At 37.7% G+C, this 16,604-nt stretch overlaps 1 protein-coding gene across 1 annotated transcript in view; it reads right to left on the bottom strand.

Moving 5' to 3' along the window:
- Positions 1–10,142: 10,142 nt before the first annotated feature.
- The window catches only part of si:ch211-284e20.8 (uncharacterized protein LOC563738 homolog), a gene marked incomplete in the record, with an annotated part of 38,784 nt that continues 32,322 nt past the window's right edge, over positions 10,143–16,604 (bottom strand). The window contains 2 exon segments of the mRNA XM_036141024.1: positions 10,143–10,567; positions 11,567–11,696. Coding sequence (XP_035996917.1) covers positions 10,310–10,567; positions 11,567–11,696 — 388 coding nt within the window.

Below are 16,604 nucleotides of genomic sequence, written 5' to 3'. Positions count from 1 at the left end.
TGCTTTTAACTTCTTCTCAACTTTCCCCTTGACTTGTCTGTGGATTGCCTTGTTCTTCATGAATCTGCTGGATCACTAATGTCAAGGCCTTCATAGAGCTGCTGCATCTGTACTGAGACTGAATTATGTAGATGCAATATTTACAAATTATGGGATTTTCAAAGGCTGCAATGCATTTTATACATTAGAGTAATTGGGGCTAAGTACAAGTGCACACCATGCTTTTCATAGATATTTGTAAAAAAGAAACTTATCTTAATACCATTATTATTTTCTTTCCATTTCCCAATAATTTTGTACTTTTTTTTTGTTTATCACATAAAATCGCAATGAAACACTTTGGAGTTGGTGGTTGTAATGCGACAACATTAAAAAAAAAAAGAATATGAACACTTTTGTAAGGCACAAGGGCAGTAACTCTATCTCAAGCAGTTCTCACAAATATGCCCAACCATTATGAATGAAATCATCATCTCTGGAAGCACGGACCGATGTGGTCAGTGGACACAGTATAGCTCAGTTTAATGCTGTTGTCGTGTTTTATAATGCATCAGTCACATGTCTTTTCCCATGAGTAGAGATTCTCCCTGTAAGGTTATCTCAGGCGGTTGGACAAGGGGAATTGGGTTGGAACAAATGCACTTTCTCATAACCTCTTTGGAAAGATACAAAGCACCCCTCCTAAAAACACCCTCAGGGGTGAAGCAGCACACAACCCATCATGGATGCTGGTAGCTAAGAAGTTACATCTATAGCTACGGAATTTAGTTCAGATTTGCCTGCTTTTTATGAGCATTTTTGACAACACATGAAGTCTAAATTAAAGGACCAGTATGAGTCATGCAATTTTTCATTACTTAGCAACAGAGCTTTGAAATTACCTGTGTGGGTGTTGTATATTTAAACAGGTTAAACAGAAATATTGTGAGACAACTTCTAAGATTTAAGTGAGAAAGCATCAAGTTTTTAAGTCTATTTGTCTGTTAGGTTAATACAGACCATACACAATACAGTGGTTTGCATAAGGGTCTATATATTTGCACCTATCCATGTTTTATCACTCTCTAGCCACAGAGGTTGGTGTTTTTATTCTTATTTAATCTAGTGAAAGTTAAAAGTGAAAAGAAAATTGTAAATTTTTTAGTGAAAATATAAAAGGTGAAGTATTAATTTGCTTTCAGGCCCTTTTCAACTTTCATACACCTAAATTAAATCCATTGCAATCAATTGCCTCCTGAAGCCTTCAGATTATTAAATAAAGACCACTTGTGTGCAGTGTAATCTCAGTATAAAAACTGCCTCTCTGTTAAGATCTCAGGAATTTGGTAAAGCACATTAGTGAATAAAATAGCATCACGAAGACCAAAGAACACATCAGGCAGGCCAGTAATAATGTTACGGTTTAGAGCAGTGTAAAGTTATAAAACAACATTCTAAACCCATAGATGATTTTCAGAGCATTTTCAATCCATTATATGTCGAGCATAAATAATTGAAAGACATAACTTTCATCAGGTTAGGGTGATTAAGGATCAAAATAGAAATGTACTGACAGGTGCAACAAATGTGACAGAAAGATTCAATTCAATTTTCAATTAAATTTTATTTATACAGTGCCAATTCATGAAACATGTCATCTCAAGGCACTTTACAAAGTCAAATTCAATCATATTATACAGATTGGGTCAGATTATACAGATTGTTGAAAATTTTTCTATATAAGGGAACCAGTTGATTGCATCAAAGTCCCGACATGCAGCATTCACTCCTGGAGAAGCGTAGAGCCACGGGGAGAGTCGTCTGCATTGTCCATGGCTTTGCAGCAATCCCTCATACTGAGCAAGCATGAAGCGACAGTGGAAAGAAAAACTTCCCATTAACAGGAAGGTAAAACCTCCCGCAGAACCAGGTTCAGTATGAACGGTCACCTGCCTCGACCGACTGGGGGTTACAGAAGACAGAAAAGAGACACAACAAGACAGACCAAAAAGCACAGAAGCACACATTGATCCAGTAATCTGTTTTACATTAGATTGTAATAGCGGGTGATCTGTCTTCCCTGGATGATGTCACAGCTAACAGAACGCCAAATCAGGTGTACCTACTATGAAGAAATAAAGGAGAGAGAACAAAAAGTTAAAAGCTGAAATGACCACAAGCAACGCAAAACTGGAGAACAGTAGAGCTTAGTAGAGTGAGAAAAATAGGCCCTGATGTCCTCCAGTAAAAGAAGTGCTTTGGACAGTTGATGAATAAGAAAAATGAGCAGGAACAAATAGCAGAAGACGTATCCATTTTGGATCAGGAAGTAGCAAAGATTAGTAGGGATGAGGTAACACACTGAAAAGGATAAAGAGTATTAAGGCAGTTGGTCCTGATGAAATACCTGTGGTGGTATGGAAGGGTAGGGGAAACAGCAGTTGAGTTTTTGACGAGGCTATTCAATGAGATATTAGAGACCAAGAAGATGTCTGAGGAATCTAGGAGCTGTTCTGATACCAATCTTCAACTACAAAGGGAGAGGTGAAAAGCTATGACAAGTACAGAGGAATAAAGTTCATGAGTCACACAATGAAGTTAGGGGAAAGACATGTGGAAGCTAGACTAAGGTCAGAAGTGAGTGTCTGTGAGAAGCGGGTATGGTTTCATGCAGAGAAAAAGTACTAGAGATGCAGTATTTGCTTTGAGATTGTTGATGAAAAAGTAGAGAGAGGGCCAAAGGGAGTTGTGTTGCATTTGTGTTTCTAGAGAAGGCATATGACAGCATATGATAGAGGAATGTCAATGACTTGGGCTTTCTTAGATTGAAAACCTTTAACTAATCTGTATAAAATCTGGGCATCACTATCATCAAAAATCTCTCCTTTGCTCTTAAGGTGCAGGTGGACTGCTGAATCTTGTCCTCGAGGCACAGGAGGGCTAAGAGCTTGATCCAGCAGTCCACATGCACCTGTTTGCTGTGGTGATGGACAGGTTGAAAGATCTGATGCGCTGGAGATATTTTCATTTAGCTTGGAGGGGAAGCAGGTCAGACTAAAGGTATGGCAGTCAAGAAAACAAATATATTCAAAGTTGTAAAAGACTTGAGACTGAAGACTGGTTTACATCAAAGTTGGATTGCATATCACGTCAAAATGTAGCCCTAAACCCAATTAAGTGTTTATGGTACACTGGAAATGTAATTTTCACAGATACATCCCAATCAGACTGAACTTGAGCTATGTCAAATTGAAGAATCAGGAACAATTTAAGTATCTTTATTTGCAATAATGATTGAACGATGTCCTAAAAGATGTGTTGGGTGTTGGCTTTTAACCCATATTCTCCTTGTAAGCCAAGTTGTTGAGATCAGTGTACAATCTCAGCAGGGTTCCACTGCAAATGTCAAATGGGAGCCGGCCTTGTGCGACTACAAGTTGCAGAGAACAATAAGAGTTTATAATTAAAATCCATGGATTTTTTTTTTAATACTAGACTCTCTTTGCATCTGCAATTCTTTACAATGTTAGATTGGGTCATAAAGATAACGGATCCAGGAGGCAAACCCAAACATTCCTCTTCCTGGTGACCCCAGGCCAGAAATCTTCCCAGAGGTCTCCTGTAAAAATCTTCAAAGAGAAGCTTCCTGTCCTGATGATGAGATGTTTGAACCCCTTTAATTGACTCAAATCAAAAACTCTCCCAGGCTCAATTATTATCCCACACATCCACTTACATAAAACAAATAAAAATAAAGAACAAACTTGCATACGGGGACTGGGGGAAAAACTATGTATTTTTTTGAAAGCAAAAAAGAAAAAAGAAAAAGAGAGACACTTATGTCAGAAAATTTACTGATATTTCTCAACAGTTCCTAGACTTTTCTGCCTACGACCCCCAGAATAACAGTGCCAGAGATTGGCGACCATATTTTGTTGGGGGGGGGGTAAGAATAAAGTCATAAGATTACGAACATAAAGTACATTTTTGTAAGACCTTTTACAAAGAAGTGAAGCCATCCCCCTGCGTTAAAATGAGAAATGTGGATGTGCTTGTAAAGTGATTCTTTGATATCCGTTTCACAAATAAGGAAATACTAAATCTTTTCATCACATCTGCATACAATCATCTCACGACCCAGCGGGGGTCAGAACCCCTGATCTACAGTATAGACTGAAGTTATTAATGGCATTCATAAAATGTGAAAAAAAAAGATCTGCTATGTCAATGGCACTTATTAAATAAACAATTTTGTTGGTTCAAGGGATATTGGTGGAGTACAAAATCAATTGTCTTCCAGGTTCAGTTTGTTCACCCTTAAGGCTGAGATAAAGACAAACAAAGACCAAACTTTTTCAAAGTTAGATAATCGTCCAGAGTTTTAAGGATGTGTGAAGACAAATCTAGAAATCTGGTTTTGCGAATTCCTACTGATATATTTTGCTTATTATTTGTCTTTCTGCTGTTTAATCACAATTTTTTGTGACAGTTTCAAAATCCTCCTTCAAACTGTTGTGTTATCACATACAGTATTTCACATACCATATAACTCTTCAGGATAAGCCTTAAATATTGGGAAATAAATCCAACAATGTGTTAATTTATTTATTAGTCAGTTATCCCTCCATCTTCACATTTACACGAAGGTGATCATACCGCACATATTGTGGAGGGTTTATGAAATTTTGACTCAAAGGAAGTTAAATGTTACCAAATGTTGTAAGAAACAAATAAAACATGATATGCTATCGTTTGATAGCTTTCTGTACACTTTTAGTGTTGATTCTGAATTCCAGCTGCAAGAGCGTTTTGCTGCTTCATTGGGGGAGAAAATGCAGCCACCCTTCTTCTCTTGCTCTTAATCAACTACAAACACATACCGCTGTGTGTGGGTGTAAACGGCTGCCTGTGTGAGGTTCCACGCATGCACGATCAAACACACACTTGCTACTACACACGCTAAGGGTTGTTTCAGCTACAATAACAGCGGTGGTGAACAGAGACACACAACAAGATGAGTAAATCACTTTTATTTTCAGAAAGGCTGAACACACAAAATGGAAGCAGTAGGATGGATAATGAGTACAAGCCATTTAGTTTAGCCCGAGGCTGTCTTACAACGTAATGATAAAACAATGGAAAATGGGCCTATAGCACACACTCTGGGATAGATTAGATGTAATCAATTTCTAATGCACAAAGACAAAGGTGTCCAATTACATTTTCCACAATCCACGCACATCCAGGGCTGACACAGCATAGTCCTAATTAAATAATGACGTGAATGAGAGCTAAGGCAGAGGACTCTTTTGACGGATGTGTTGAGCACAGAAAATTAAGTTTAGCAACAATTCAAATTTACCCAGAAACACAATTGCCTCCGAAAAGTATTCATACCTTTTAAACCTTGTAATGTTTTGGTAGAACCACAGATGTCAGTGTTTTTTGGGGGATTTTAAGGCAGACCAACAGAAAGTGGTGCATAGCTGTAAAGTGAAGAAAAAAAGAAAGAAAAAAGTCTCTTGGGTTATGTCTCTGCTATATTTGTAAAATCCTGAGACTGAAATTGATTTGAACTCGATTTGAAGTGAAATGAAGTTGACGTTAATTTCTAGTCACGTCAACTGGTTGTATCTAACTGTCGTTATTATGCACAAAACGCAATGTAGTCTGAAATTAGGAGGTATTCTGTATAAAAGAAATAAATACACACCATATTGCCAAAATCATTTGCTCACCCATCCAAATATTTTTAAATGAGGTGTTCCAATTGGTTCCATTTGTGGAAGAACGTGTCGCTCTCAGGCGCTCAGTGAATTCCAGCGTGGTGTTATGACAGGATGTCACCTGTGCATCAGGTCCAGTCGTGACATTTCCTCTATCCTAAACATTCCAGTCATCTGTCAGTGGCAGTAAAACAAAGTGGAAGCAATTGGGAACGACAGCAACTCAGCCATGAAGTGGTAGGCCACATAAACTGACAGAGCTGGTGTTGGGAATGAAAAGGCACCTAGGTCGTCAACTTTCTGTAGAGTCAGTTGCTATAGACCTTCAAACTTCATGTGGCCTTCAGATCAGCTCAGTAACAGTGCGTAGAGAGCTTAATGGAATGCATTTCCATGGTTGAGCTGCTACATCCACGACATGCATCACTAAGTGCAAAATGAAGCGTCGGATGCAGTGGTGATAGCGTGCTGCCACCACTGGACCCTTAAGCAGTGGAGGTGCGTTCTGGAGTAGAGTTGTTCTTCAGGAGCTGGGCCTGGTCCCTTAGTTTCAGTGAAAGGAACTCTGAATGTTTCACCAGACCAAAGGTTTTTTGATAATTCCACACCCCCACCTTTGAGAAAACAGTTTGGAGATGGCCACTTCCTCTTCCAAAATAACTCTGCATCAAGCAAACGGCACAGTCCATAAAGACATGGATGAGAGAGTCTGGTGTGGATGACCTTGACTGGCCTGGACAGAGTCCTGACCTCAATCCAATAGAACACCTTTGAGTTTGAGCGGAGAACGAGAGCCAGGCCCTCTCGTCCAACATTATTGTTTGACCTTAAATCCACTTCTAAAATAATGGTCATAGATGCCCATAATCATACTCCAAAACTTTGTGGACAGCCTACCCAGAAAAGTTGTAGCTGTGATAGCTGCAAAGGGTGGACCAAGGCCCTATGGATTAAGAATGGGAGGTCACTTAAGTTCATATCCCAGTTAAAGCTAGTGACTGGACACCTTTGGTAATATAGAGCATGTCTCTGAATTCAAACGGTTTGTGTGAACCTATATAATAGAAACAGCAAGTTTGTTTAACGTCATAAAGTAGGAGGAAGAGTGACACCTTGTGGCCAACATTTTGAGATGCAGAAAAAAGTTACAAGGATACTTTAATGAACAGAAAAGTGAATAAAATCAAAGGCATTGAGATGATTACAAAAAACGATGACAATAATTATTATGTTCACCCAAAGGAACATCTTATGATTCTGCATCAGTTATTATTTTTTTCTTATAAAATAAGGCTTGACTGGCAAGTTTTTCCCCGTTTTAAAGAAAGCAGCCAACAAGCTTTTCTTGTTAGCTGAATTCCACTGTCTGAGCAGGCTTTCTTGATTTCCTGGATCTCTGTTTTGTGTAACTTTAAACATGTTACTGGCAGTTAAATAGTCCTCAGAAATGTATGTATACATTTGTAGCAGTTTCTTCCTGCTGTATAGAGTAACATCAAACAAGTCAGTTCATCTCCCAAACTGCGTCATGTTTTCTAGCAGTCCACTGGGCACGTTGTGAGTGTCGGTTTTTAACATGCCAATAACACTGTCAGCACAAATCAACAGTGTTGTGAGTAACTTGACTCAGCTCAGTGCCAAAAACCCTGTGAAGAACTAAACTGCATGAAGTTTGAATCATCTTCATTGTAAAATTCATTAGCGCCTTCTTCAGGTGCCATTAAAGCTATAGTTGGTAATCCTGTTCAGAAACACTTTTTGCTATACTGGGTGAAATGGTCCTTCTATCCTAACAGTAGTAAATACATTATGTAATCAGTAAACACGGTTAAAAAAAAAGATCTCTATGAGAGCTGCGGGCCTGTAAAAACTCAGTCAAATCTCTGCCATTTGGAGTCATCTGAGGATTGGTCCTACCCTCACCCCTCTCTGTTCCTCAGGTTTGAAGGGTATCACCTTATCTATTGGTTGTCCCACATGCCAATCATTCTGACGCGCTCATGTAACGCCAAAGTGTGTCCTTGTTAGTTTCTGCTTGCTGGCTGTGCATGTGCACTTCTAGTGTTTGTGTATCCAGTTAGCTTTGGTTAGGTTCACTGTTAACACAAACAGAGTCAGTGAGATACAAATTTTAGCATTTCAATAAACTATGCAGCTGAAAGTTGTTTCTGTTTTCTATTACGTCTGATGAGATGATGAGAACTTTAGAAGAATATTATTCTTTTTTATGTTGACTTGACATTAGAAATTTTTTATTTATTTTTCAAGGAGTTTAAAAATCAACTGGGTGATAACATGCCTTTCGTATTTCTATAAAACATTTTCTCCTTTTCTGTAGTTGATTTCAAACATTTGGGTTTGTGATCAAAAGATGAATATGAGATCAACATTTCAGCGTTCATTTTCAGTTATTTTCATGTGGATCTGATGCATCATACGAAATATAGAATTATCTTTAACAAATGTTTTAGGTTAACAAAAGTACTGAAACCTTAAAAAAGCTCAGAAGCTGTCTGAATGACAAAGTTATTCAGATTCTGAGTCATGCCACAATTTCAGCAAGTTTCAAAATTATCACAGCTAGAACTAAAGATAAAGATTAAGGTTTAAAACTCTTAGAAAAGTGGAAAGCACTTACTTCCTAATGACAGGCACTCGGTTCTGCCAGTTCTGATATTCCCACTTCCCATCTCCTTCACTCCTTCCACATTTTGTTATATTAAGACTTAGTCTGAAATGGATTTTTGTTTTTAAAGATCTAAGGTATGCTCTAACAAATGGCAGGAAATGCATTTTAGGAAAATGAGTAATTTATTCAGCGCAAAACTTCTTAGTCTAGTGTTTAGATATCAGCATCAATGACTTTATATTCTAAAGCAACATTGCCAAATATCCCATCTTCAAGTCTTCCTGGACATGGCTCTACAAGCTGGGAAAGGCAGTTTTCTGGGGCTCTTCAAGATCAAGTATCTTTATTATCCTCTAAGGTCAATTGTTTTCCCAGTAAAAGTTTAAAAACAAACAAACAAAAAATAGTAATTGTAATTCTAATGCTAAGCTTATTTTGTGTGTGATAGAAATGCTGTAGAATGTTGAAATCAGGGATTATCTGTCAGTCCTGTCATGGCTGACCTGCTCCAGAGCCTCTTCTGCCTCTCCCACAGTTCCAGGGCTGCTGTGGTCTGTTGTCTTTGGTCTGGCTTTCCCACAGTGCAGCAGCAAAACCTGGTGGGTCATTAACAAGCCTTTTTGTTGGACTCGCTGAATGCCTGAGGTCGGAATACAGGCATTTCAATCAGGTGTATTAGAGCAGGAAGAAAAACTACATCCCAGAGGCTGGAATTGGTTAAATAAAGCTTTGACCAAAAAGGGGGAAATCCACTCAGGAAGGAAATGATTAAGCAGTGTAGGAGGAGTTTACCTCTGAAATGGAGATTAAATCAGTAACGGACCGGATGTCAGAGGGACTGAACTGTAATACATCACTTATCATCTTCTAAGGAGGAAATACTTTGCCTATTTTCAAAAGAAATTATGTTCATAGACTTTTGTTGGTTTAATTCATCACACAATATTCATACGCTTGACTTTCTAAGAAAACTTCCAAAACATCTTCCCATAATACCCTCTGATGATCATCTGGAGTTGACGTCTTACTGAAAATGATTATAGGACTACAACATTTATAAATTTCGTATTAACACTGCATGTAGAATTACAACATTATTATTTTGTATGAAACATTTTAAGGGTATTGGTTTGCATGTTTTACTGTAAATATGACATCAGATTACTTGTGGGGGGAACTGGCACTATATAAAAATGTTGTGAACTGAAATAAATCACAATAGTGCAATGTCCAGGGATTAATCTTTCAATTGCTGTTTTTTCATATCGAGACACTGGACTGTTTATGTTAAAGCTAATTTAAGATTGAATTATGTGTGTGTGTGTGTGTGTGTGTGTGGGGGGGGGGGGGGGGGGGGACACAATTTATTAATTTAAATGGGACAGACCAAATCCATCTTGCATATATTATCCATTGCGGCCACAAGCTTTGTAGATCAGATGCACCCGACCACTTATTGCTCATGTAGTTTCCTGTCTGATCACACTATTTAGCGCTCCTTTTTTGGAATCATTGAAGATCATGCCCCAAATCAAAATCAAAAGATTTTTGCTTATGATACTGGTCTGTTTTTTATGCATTGATGGCTGTTGTAAAGCAATTTGTAATTTTATATCTAGAAAGTCACTACGTAAATAATGCCCTACTTAATTTGACCATCGTATCTTTGGCACCTTCACCTCTCTGAACACAGCAGTGTTCAGAAACAATAACGTTCCTTGAAACCTTACTGGTGACAGAATCTGACATATTTCTGAACTGTAAAGACACCGCTTTGTCAAATAGTTCACATTTTCAGACAAACAAAATCAAATGTGAAACATGCTTTAATCAAAGAATCAGTTGAATCAATTGTCTTACAATAATGGCTGATAAAACAAAGGTTATTACCATCCTACGTTTTGGTAACAGTTATTTCTGCCAGCCCCAGCAAAAGATGTAGCTTGTGTGACTGAACAAAATTGAATCCAAGTAATCAGAGCAATGGATTGCGTAAACCTAAATTGTGTCTCCTAGCAGCGGGACAGGAGCTGGCAGTTGGAGCTGATCTGGGACTGGCAGGCTCAAACACAATCCTGCCAAGATGGCCTTTTGGGTTGGGGATGGTGCTGTCGGTGGCTTGTGTGACAGAGTGCACATGCTCATGGGGGTGCAGGTGCGTGTGGTTGTGTTGATGTTGCTCCAGGTGCCCACTAGCTGCTTTTGCATGGGCCTGCTCCTCCACAGTGGAAGCCTACATACAGAAGAATGAAAGAATGACTCTTTCACAATTATAATTCTGCAGTTATTCGAGAGAAATACAATAATAGATGTCCTTCCTTTTTGGATTTTAACGTATTTAAAAAAATGTCAACAAACACTGAAATATAGAGTAAAATAAAACACGAGTTAGGGGTGGGGTTCTCTGGTCCATGCAGGGACTACATTAGACACAGACAGAAACACATACCCCCAATAATACTGTCACATCAACAAGCTTCTGGCACAGTTCTGACTGGATATTTGACCTCTTTTTTTTTGGCAGAATTTGTACATTTTAAACAACCTGTTTGAATGTTGTTTGAGTACAGACCTGGCTTTGAAGTGCACAAAGTTAAGGTTTAGGATGGGGCTTTCGGAAACCATTAAAGCTTAATGTCAGCCTTTTTATTAATTTCCAAACCAAAACTAAACTACCAATTTAGATTAAGTTCTGAAGAGTGGTCAAATATCCAAATATCCAAAAATTACCAGATGCTCGTTGATGGCTAAGAATACCTTTTGATGAAAGGTGCAACATGCTGAGGAACTTTTTACCAAATGTTAGCTAGGGTGTCTATATATAATTAAGCCTGGATGAATAATCATTGAAAATCCTGTAAGTCCAAAACATAATTCTCAGGTGTGGTGAACCTAATTCTTGTTCATGAAACGTATTACTTCTTTTTATGAACTTCCACCCTGGAGATTTAATGATGTAAATAAATCAATCAAAGCTGCCCTAAGTTCATAGAGCATGGCTTATTTTAGAGTTTGTCTGGAACTGGTAATTGCTTTTACAATGATGTAAATATTAAAGCTTAGCACAGGCCATGAGTTGGATGTAACCTCATGATTGAGAGGTTTCCTCACACTTTATATTTAGAGTGTGTGGAAGTTTACAAAAATGCCATGACAACTCCTTGACAAAAAATTTTTATTCGAAATGTGATAATTATGTTGAAATATCCATAATATTAGTCAAAACAAATACCTGTGGTTCGTAGATCTCACATTTGACGTCGACAGATTCCCGTTTCTGAAAAGAGCTAGCGTCCTTTCCAACTGGGTTTGTGATTATAAACGTCTCCTCCAGAGTCACGTGGGAGCCTTTACAGAAACCCCTGTGCTAAAAAAGAAATTAAGAATAGATAGCACGTGACTTTTCATCCTTCAGTCGTCTGTCATCTTGTTTTTGCAAAATTAGTCCCTAAGATAAATATGCAGTACACCTAATCTTAACACTTATAAACAAAAAGTTTATAATTGTTAGCTTCTTGCTCTTTGATAGTGGGATTCTATTTGAGCTCTAATGGTTTTAATTTGGTTGACTTTTGCAAATCAAGTGAAAGTGATTAAATTACTTGACACATTAAAGGTATAGTGGACAATCTGTTTTGCTGTATAGATCGGGGGGGGGGGGGGGGTGTCTCACATGACAACCATTCTGATGCGCTCATGTAACGCCTCGTAACACTCCTTGTTACGAGGCATTACGTTATATTCACTTCTACTGTTTATGTAGTCAGTTAGCTTCAGTGTTGGCCAGTCATTGAGAAGTAGAGGAAGGCCTCTGAAAAAAAGAAGTAAGACCAGAGTGGATTACTTTATGATGTCAGCTTACTATTTAGGAGGTCTTGATGAGCTATTCTGTTGGCCTTATAAAAGGTCTGAAAGTTTTTCTTTAGACTTTGGCTACCTTTTCATTTAAGTTCAGCCCTTATTCCTGATATTGGTATATCATGCAATGTTGTTTTTAAAATGTTAGGGGACAGGAAAACAGACTCAATGATTTGTAAACTGTGTAAACCCATTTGTGCGTAGCTTTAGGTATGTGTAAAACATGTGCTATAAACCCTAAAAAAACATTTTGCGCATAACTTCAGGTAATTGCAAATGTGTGCTGAAATGAACACACAAAGATTAAAACATATGAATGCAAAATTAATGTACACATGCAAGAACAAATCACACAAATGTTAAATTTCAACAGAAGGATTTTTTAACTTTTAGTCTCGCTCGTGTGATAATTAACAATACAAAAGACCCCCCCTGCTCATACAAATCGGTACATACATGCAAATTAATTGCCTGATATCCACAGACAGGACTTTATTTACGCACGGATCGGTTTGCAAGTGCGTGAGGGGTTTTGAGACCTGTTTTTTTTCACAGTGTTTAATACTGGTGGAAAATTGGGTCATTAAAAATTTCTTCGGAGTCTAGCGTCATCTCAGTGACTCGATGCAATCTGGGTTTCATTAGGTAGAAAACTTTTTTCACAAATCTGTCTGTATGATTGCCCTGAGATGACAGGTGTTGTGAATTAGTGCTATATATAACAATTCAGTTGAACTGAATTATCTCCCTGTGCTGATGTGGCAAAGTGCTGCCAGTTAATGGATCTTTGGCTGGGAAGAAAAGGCAATAAAACCGAAAGGCAAGATGATGGCAATGATACGGTATGTTTAGGTTTGATGCCTGTTTTCCCAGCCAAAGAACCATTGCACCATCTAGTGGTCGTTTCTTTAAATCATGTAATTGTCTAAAATAAAATTCATCCCACATCAAATCTTGTTTTAAACAACTAGTCTAAACTAAACTAAAGAATGTTTACATGCTTTACTCACAGCAAACTGACAGTTCATTGGTGGGCAATGGGTCAGCACAGAGACGTCGGCTTCTTTTGAACACACCGTCTCCAGAATAGTGAACTCTACGAAGTAAGCCGGTCCAATAACCCACTGACAAAACATGCAAACTCATTTTACACACAGTAACACTATTATAACATTACGGAAATCATTAATTAAAATTAAGAGATTTGGGAATCATGGTTGTAGATACTATAACCGAATTTTTTGAGATTGCTGTTTGTCATAAAACAACAACACAAAAACAGTTGCCATTTTGTCTTCGACAATATAATACATTAGACTCACACTAAATTAATCAATTTCTTGTATATACATATTTGTACCCTTGAAGATTTTTGCAACCTCAAGATTTAAAGTGTCATGGTTCATGATTTTGCTGAGGTCTGTTTGTTTTTACCTGTAAGCTAGCTTTTGTAATGTTCTCTAAAGTGAAGTAGTTGGCAAGCTGACTCTCCTTATTAAACTTCTGCAAAGATAACTGGGCCGTCTCCTTGATAACTGGTTCATTTAGATTGTCAGCTGTAGGACAATCTGGGCACACATGGAGTACAGCAGTAGCTGGAACTAAACACAGGGATTAAATGCAAAAGTCAAAGAAAAATAGCTACACCACAGTGACAAAAGCTCAATTCTGAAACATGAATGCAATTTCCCACCTGTGTAACACAAGGCGTAAATTAATAATATTAGTAAAAACATTGAAAACAAAACTAATCTTAGGTTTTCTTATCAAGCGAAGGACAAACATTGCTACACAGCAGATTTATTTTTATTAACAGTGGTTGTAGCGGATGTATGTAAGTGAGCTCACCAGGACAGCTTTGGTTGCTCTGCTAGCAACTGTTTTTCCAGAAATATTCAACTTTTGTTTGCACACACCTTTTCAGTCTACTATGGAATGTTAGGGGCGATGTGAAATCTGACAGCTAAACTTTGCAATTTTATGGCTAGTATATGCAGTAAGGAGAAAGTAAAAGGAGTTCAGAAATAGAAAAAAACAAATGAAACCCAGAAATAACCAATACAGCTACATAAAAACAACAACAGCACTATCTAAAGGGTAAAGCAAGATAAATGACAAAAAAAGCAAAAATAAACTTTTATTTTGACTATTAATTTAAATTTTATTGGTCTTTTTTCGGTGGCCAAGACTCTTGTAGAACTGAAGATAAAGTCCCTTGTTTGTCTGCACAAACTTTTGAGCAAAGCAGATTTTGTTTCTCAACATATATTTCCTTGTAATTAATAGAATCAAGGTTTAAAAAATTAAACATGTTTAGACCATTATTTTTTATTTGTGATCATTCCACCTACCTTCTCGCAGGGCACAAAAGTAGCTTTGAAGTTTGACCTTAGCATCAACATGAACATATACCTGACATTCTCCATATACCTGTAAGAAGCAAATACATGTATGCACTCACTTTGCATTGAGGACTAAAAGGACCCCATTCTAGAATTATATCAGAATTTCCAGTGTAGCAATTACTTTACTCAGCTTATATGTTTTTGTATTTATTCTTGATTAACACAATCTTAGAGCAAAGTAGCATCAGCCATCAGAATCTTTCTAAAAATAATTTTACTTCAGTTTTATTATTAGGTATAAGAATCAGATTAGAAAGCACTTCTGAATTGCTCTAATATCTTTGAATCAAAAAAGGATAATTAAAAGCAAAATAACAGAAGCTTTACGACAAACGTTAAAGAGCACATTTAAAAACAAATGTTGGATTGTTGTAACATGTGAGAGCTCCAATTAAATGAAGTAGAATGGAAAACTATTTTAGACTTACAGGGATATCTGAAAGCTCTCTGACTTCACATTGTTTCCATGGTTTCCTGCTGAAACTGTGGCACTGCGTCTCCAGCACGTCAATAGTCAGGTTGTATACTGAGCCACCTTTCTCCTGGGTACAAGAGTAAAAATATGTGTTTTACAATTTAAAACAAACGCAAGTTTATTAAGGACATGGTTAATTTAACAAGTAGTGCAGATAGGAAGGGTAGCTAGACTATAAATGTGCATAGTGTCGTTGGGTTCTCTTTCAGGATGATTTGCTCGGCAAGAGTTTTTGCTTCAGGAACCAAAAAATGTCAGAGTTCCTGCAAATTTGATAGTTAAGGCCTTATTTTTGTGTACATTGTATTATTTTTTTTGTACATGCAAGCAATTTCTCGTCCTAACCTGGTTTGGTGTGCGAGAGAGATCATAGAGTCTGTTGAGTGTCAGGATGTAGCCGTCAGTCCGGTCGTGGTTGATCTGCTCCAGGGCCTCTTCTGCCACTCTCACTGCATCAGGGTTGCTGCAGCTTTGCAACTCGATTGTAGCTTTCCCATCATGGAGCAGCACGGCCAGAAACAGGACTAGAAGGTACACACTCATTCTGTTCTACACACACACACACATGCACAGAGAGAGAGAGAGTGAGACAGATAGACAGAGAGAGAGAGAGAGAGAGAGAGAGAGAGAGAGAGAGAGAAAGAGAAATAAAATAAAATAAAATAAAATAAATCCTAGTTTTTGCAAAGACTGTTCTACCACATACATGAAAGACAAATACCGGACTTTCACCTCTCCCCCGAAGGATGAGCAAACAGCTGCTATCTGCTGCATGAAAAGCCGACGTCTGCCTGTCTGACTGACGGGTCATAGTTCACTGGGCTATGGAGAACTTCAATTTAGTAATAAAAAATAAGGGATTTAACTCCATCATTTAAACAATTGTCAAGTACACAACCTTTTTTAAAAACTGTCACCCGATTTCTCAGGAAACCTATTTAGAGTTGAGAAACTGTGTCTCTTCTTTGATCGGACCAGTTTAAAAATGGGTCAAGTAACATACCTCATTTTTTTCTCTCTGCAAAATCTAAGTCTGTGACAGGTATCCTACAAACAGTTGCAAAAATGTACCTCAATATTTTCCCACCAAAACCCTTATTTAGCAGTTGTGAATTCAAGCAGTTCTTAGTAGGGAATATCCTGGCTAAAATCAGCTGTCTATTACTCTTCAGTCCAACAATAGAAAATAAAATAGTATATTTTACGTCACCTCATAAGGATCACATCGGCAGCAGGCCTTTACAGCAGTGTTTCAATCAATAAGCACAACATTGGTGCTCAGAACCAACTGACCGGTGTACTTTAAACATGTCCCTGTTTTATCAAACTTAGTTTACAGGATGAGTCATCAACAAACCTTAGTGAAACTAATATTTACTGAATGCTAAGGAGCTAGTTCAATAATTTGCATCAGGTTTATCTTAATTAAAAAAACGACCTGGACATTTATTACTGGGATCTTTTTTTCAGGCAATTAACCTATAAAGTGTCCACCGTTGAAGGCACTGTAATGTTGCAGACTGAATGCTTTT

Source organism: Fundulus heteroclitus, chromosome 9, assembly GCF_011125445.2.
Source record: "Fundulus heteroclitus isolate FHET01 chromosome 9, MU-UCD_Fhet_4.1, whole genome shotgun sequence".
Taxonomy (NCBI): Eukaryota; Metazoa; Chordata; class Actinopteri; order Cyprinodontiformes; family Fundulidae; genus Fundulus; species Fundulus heteroclitus.
This window is presented reverse-complemented; position numbering and strand designations above follow the sequence as displayed.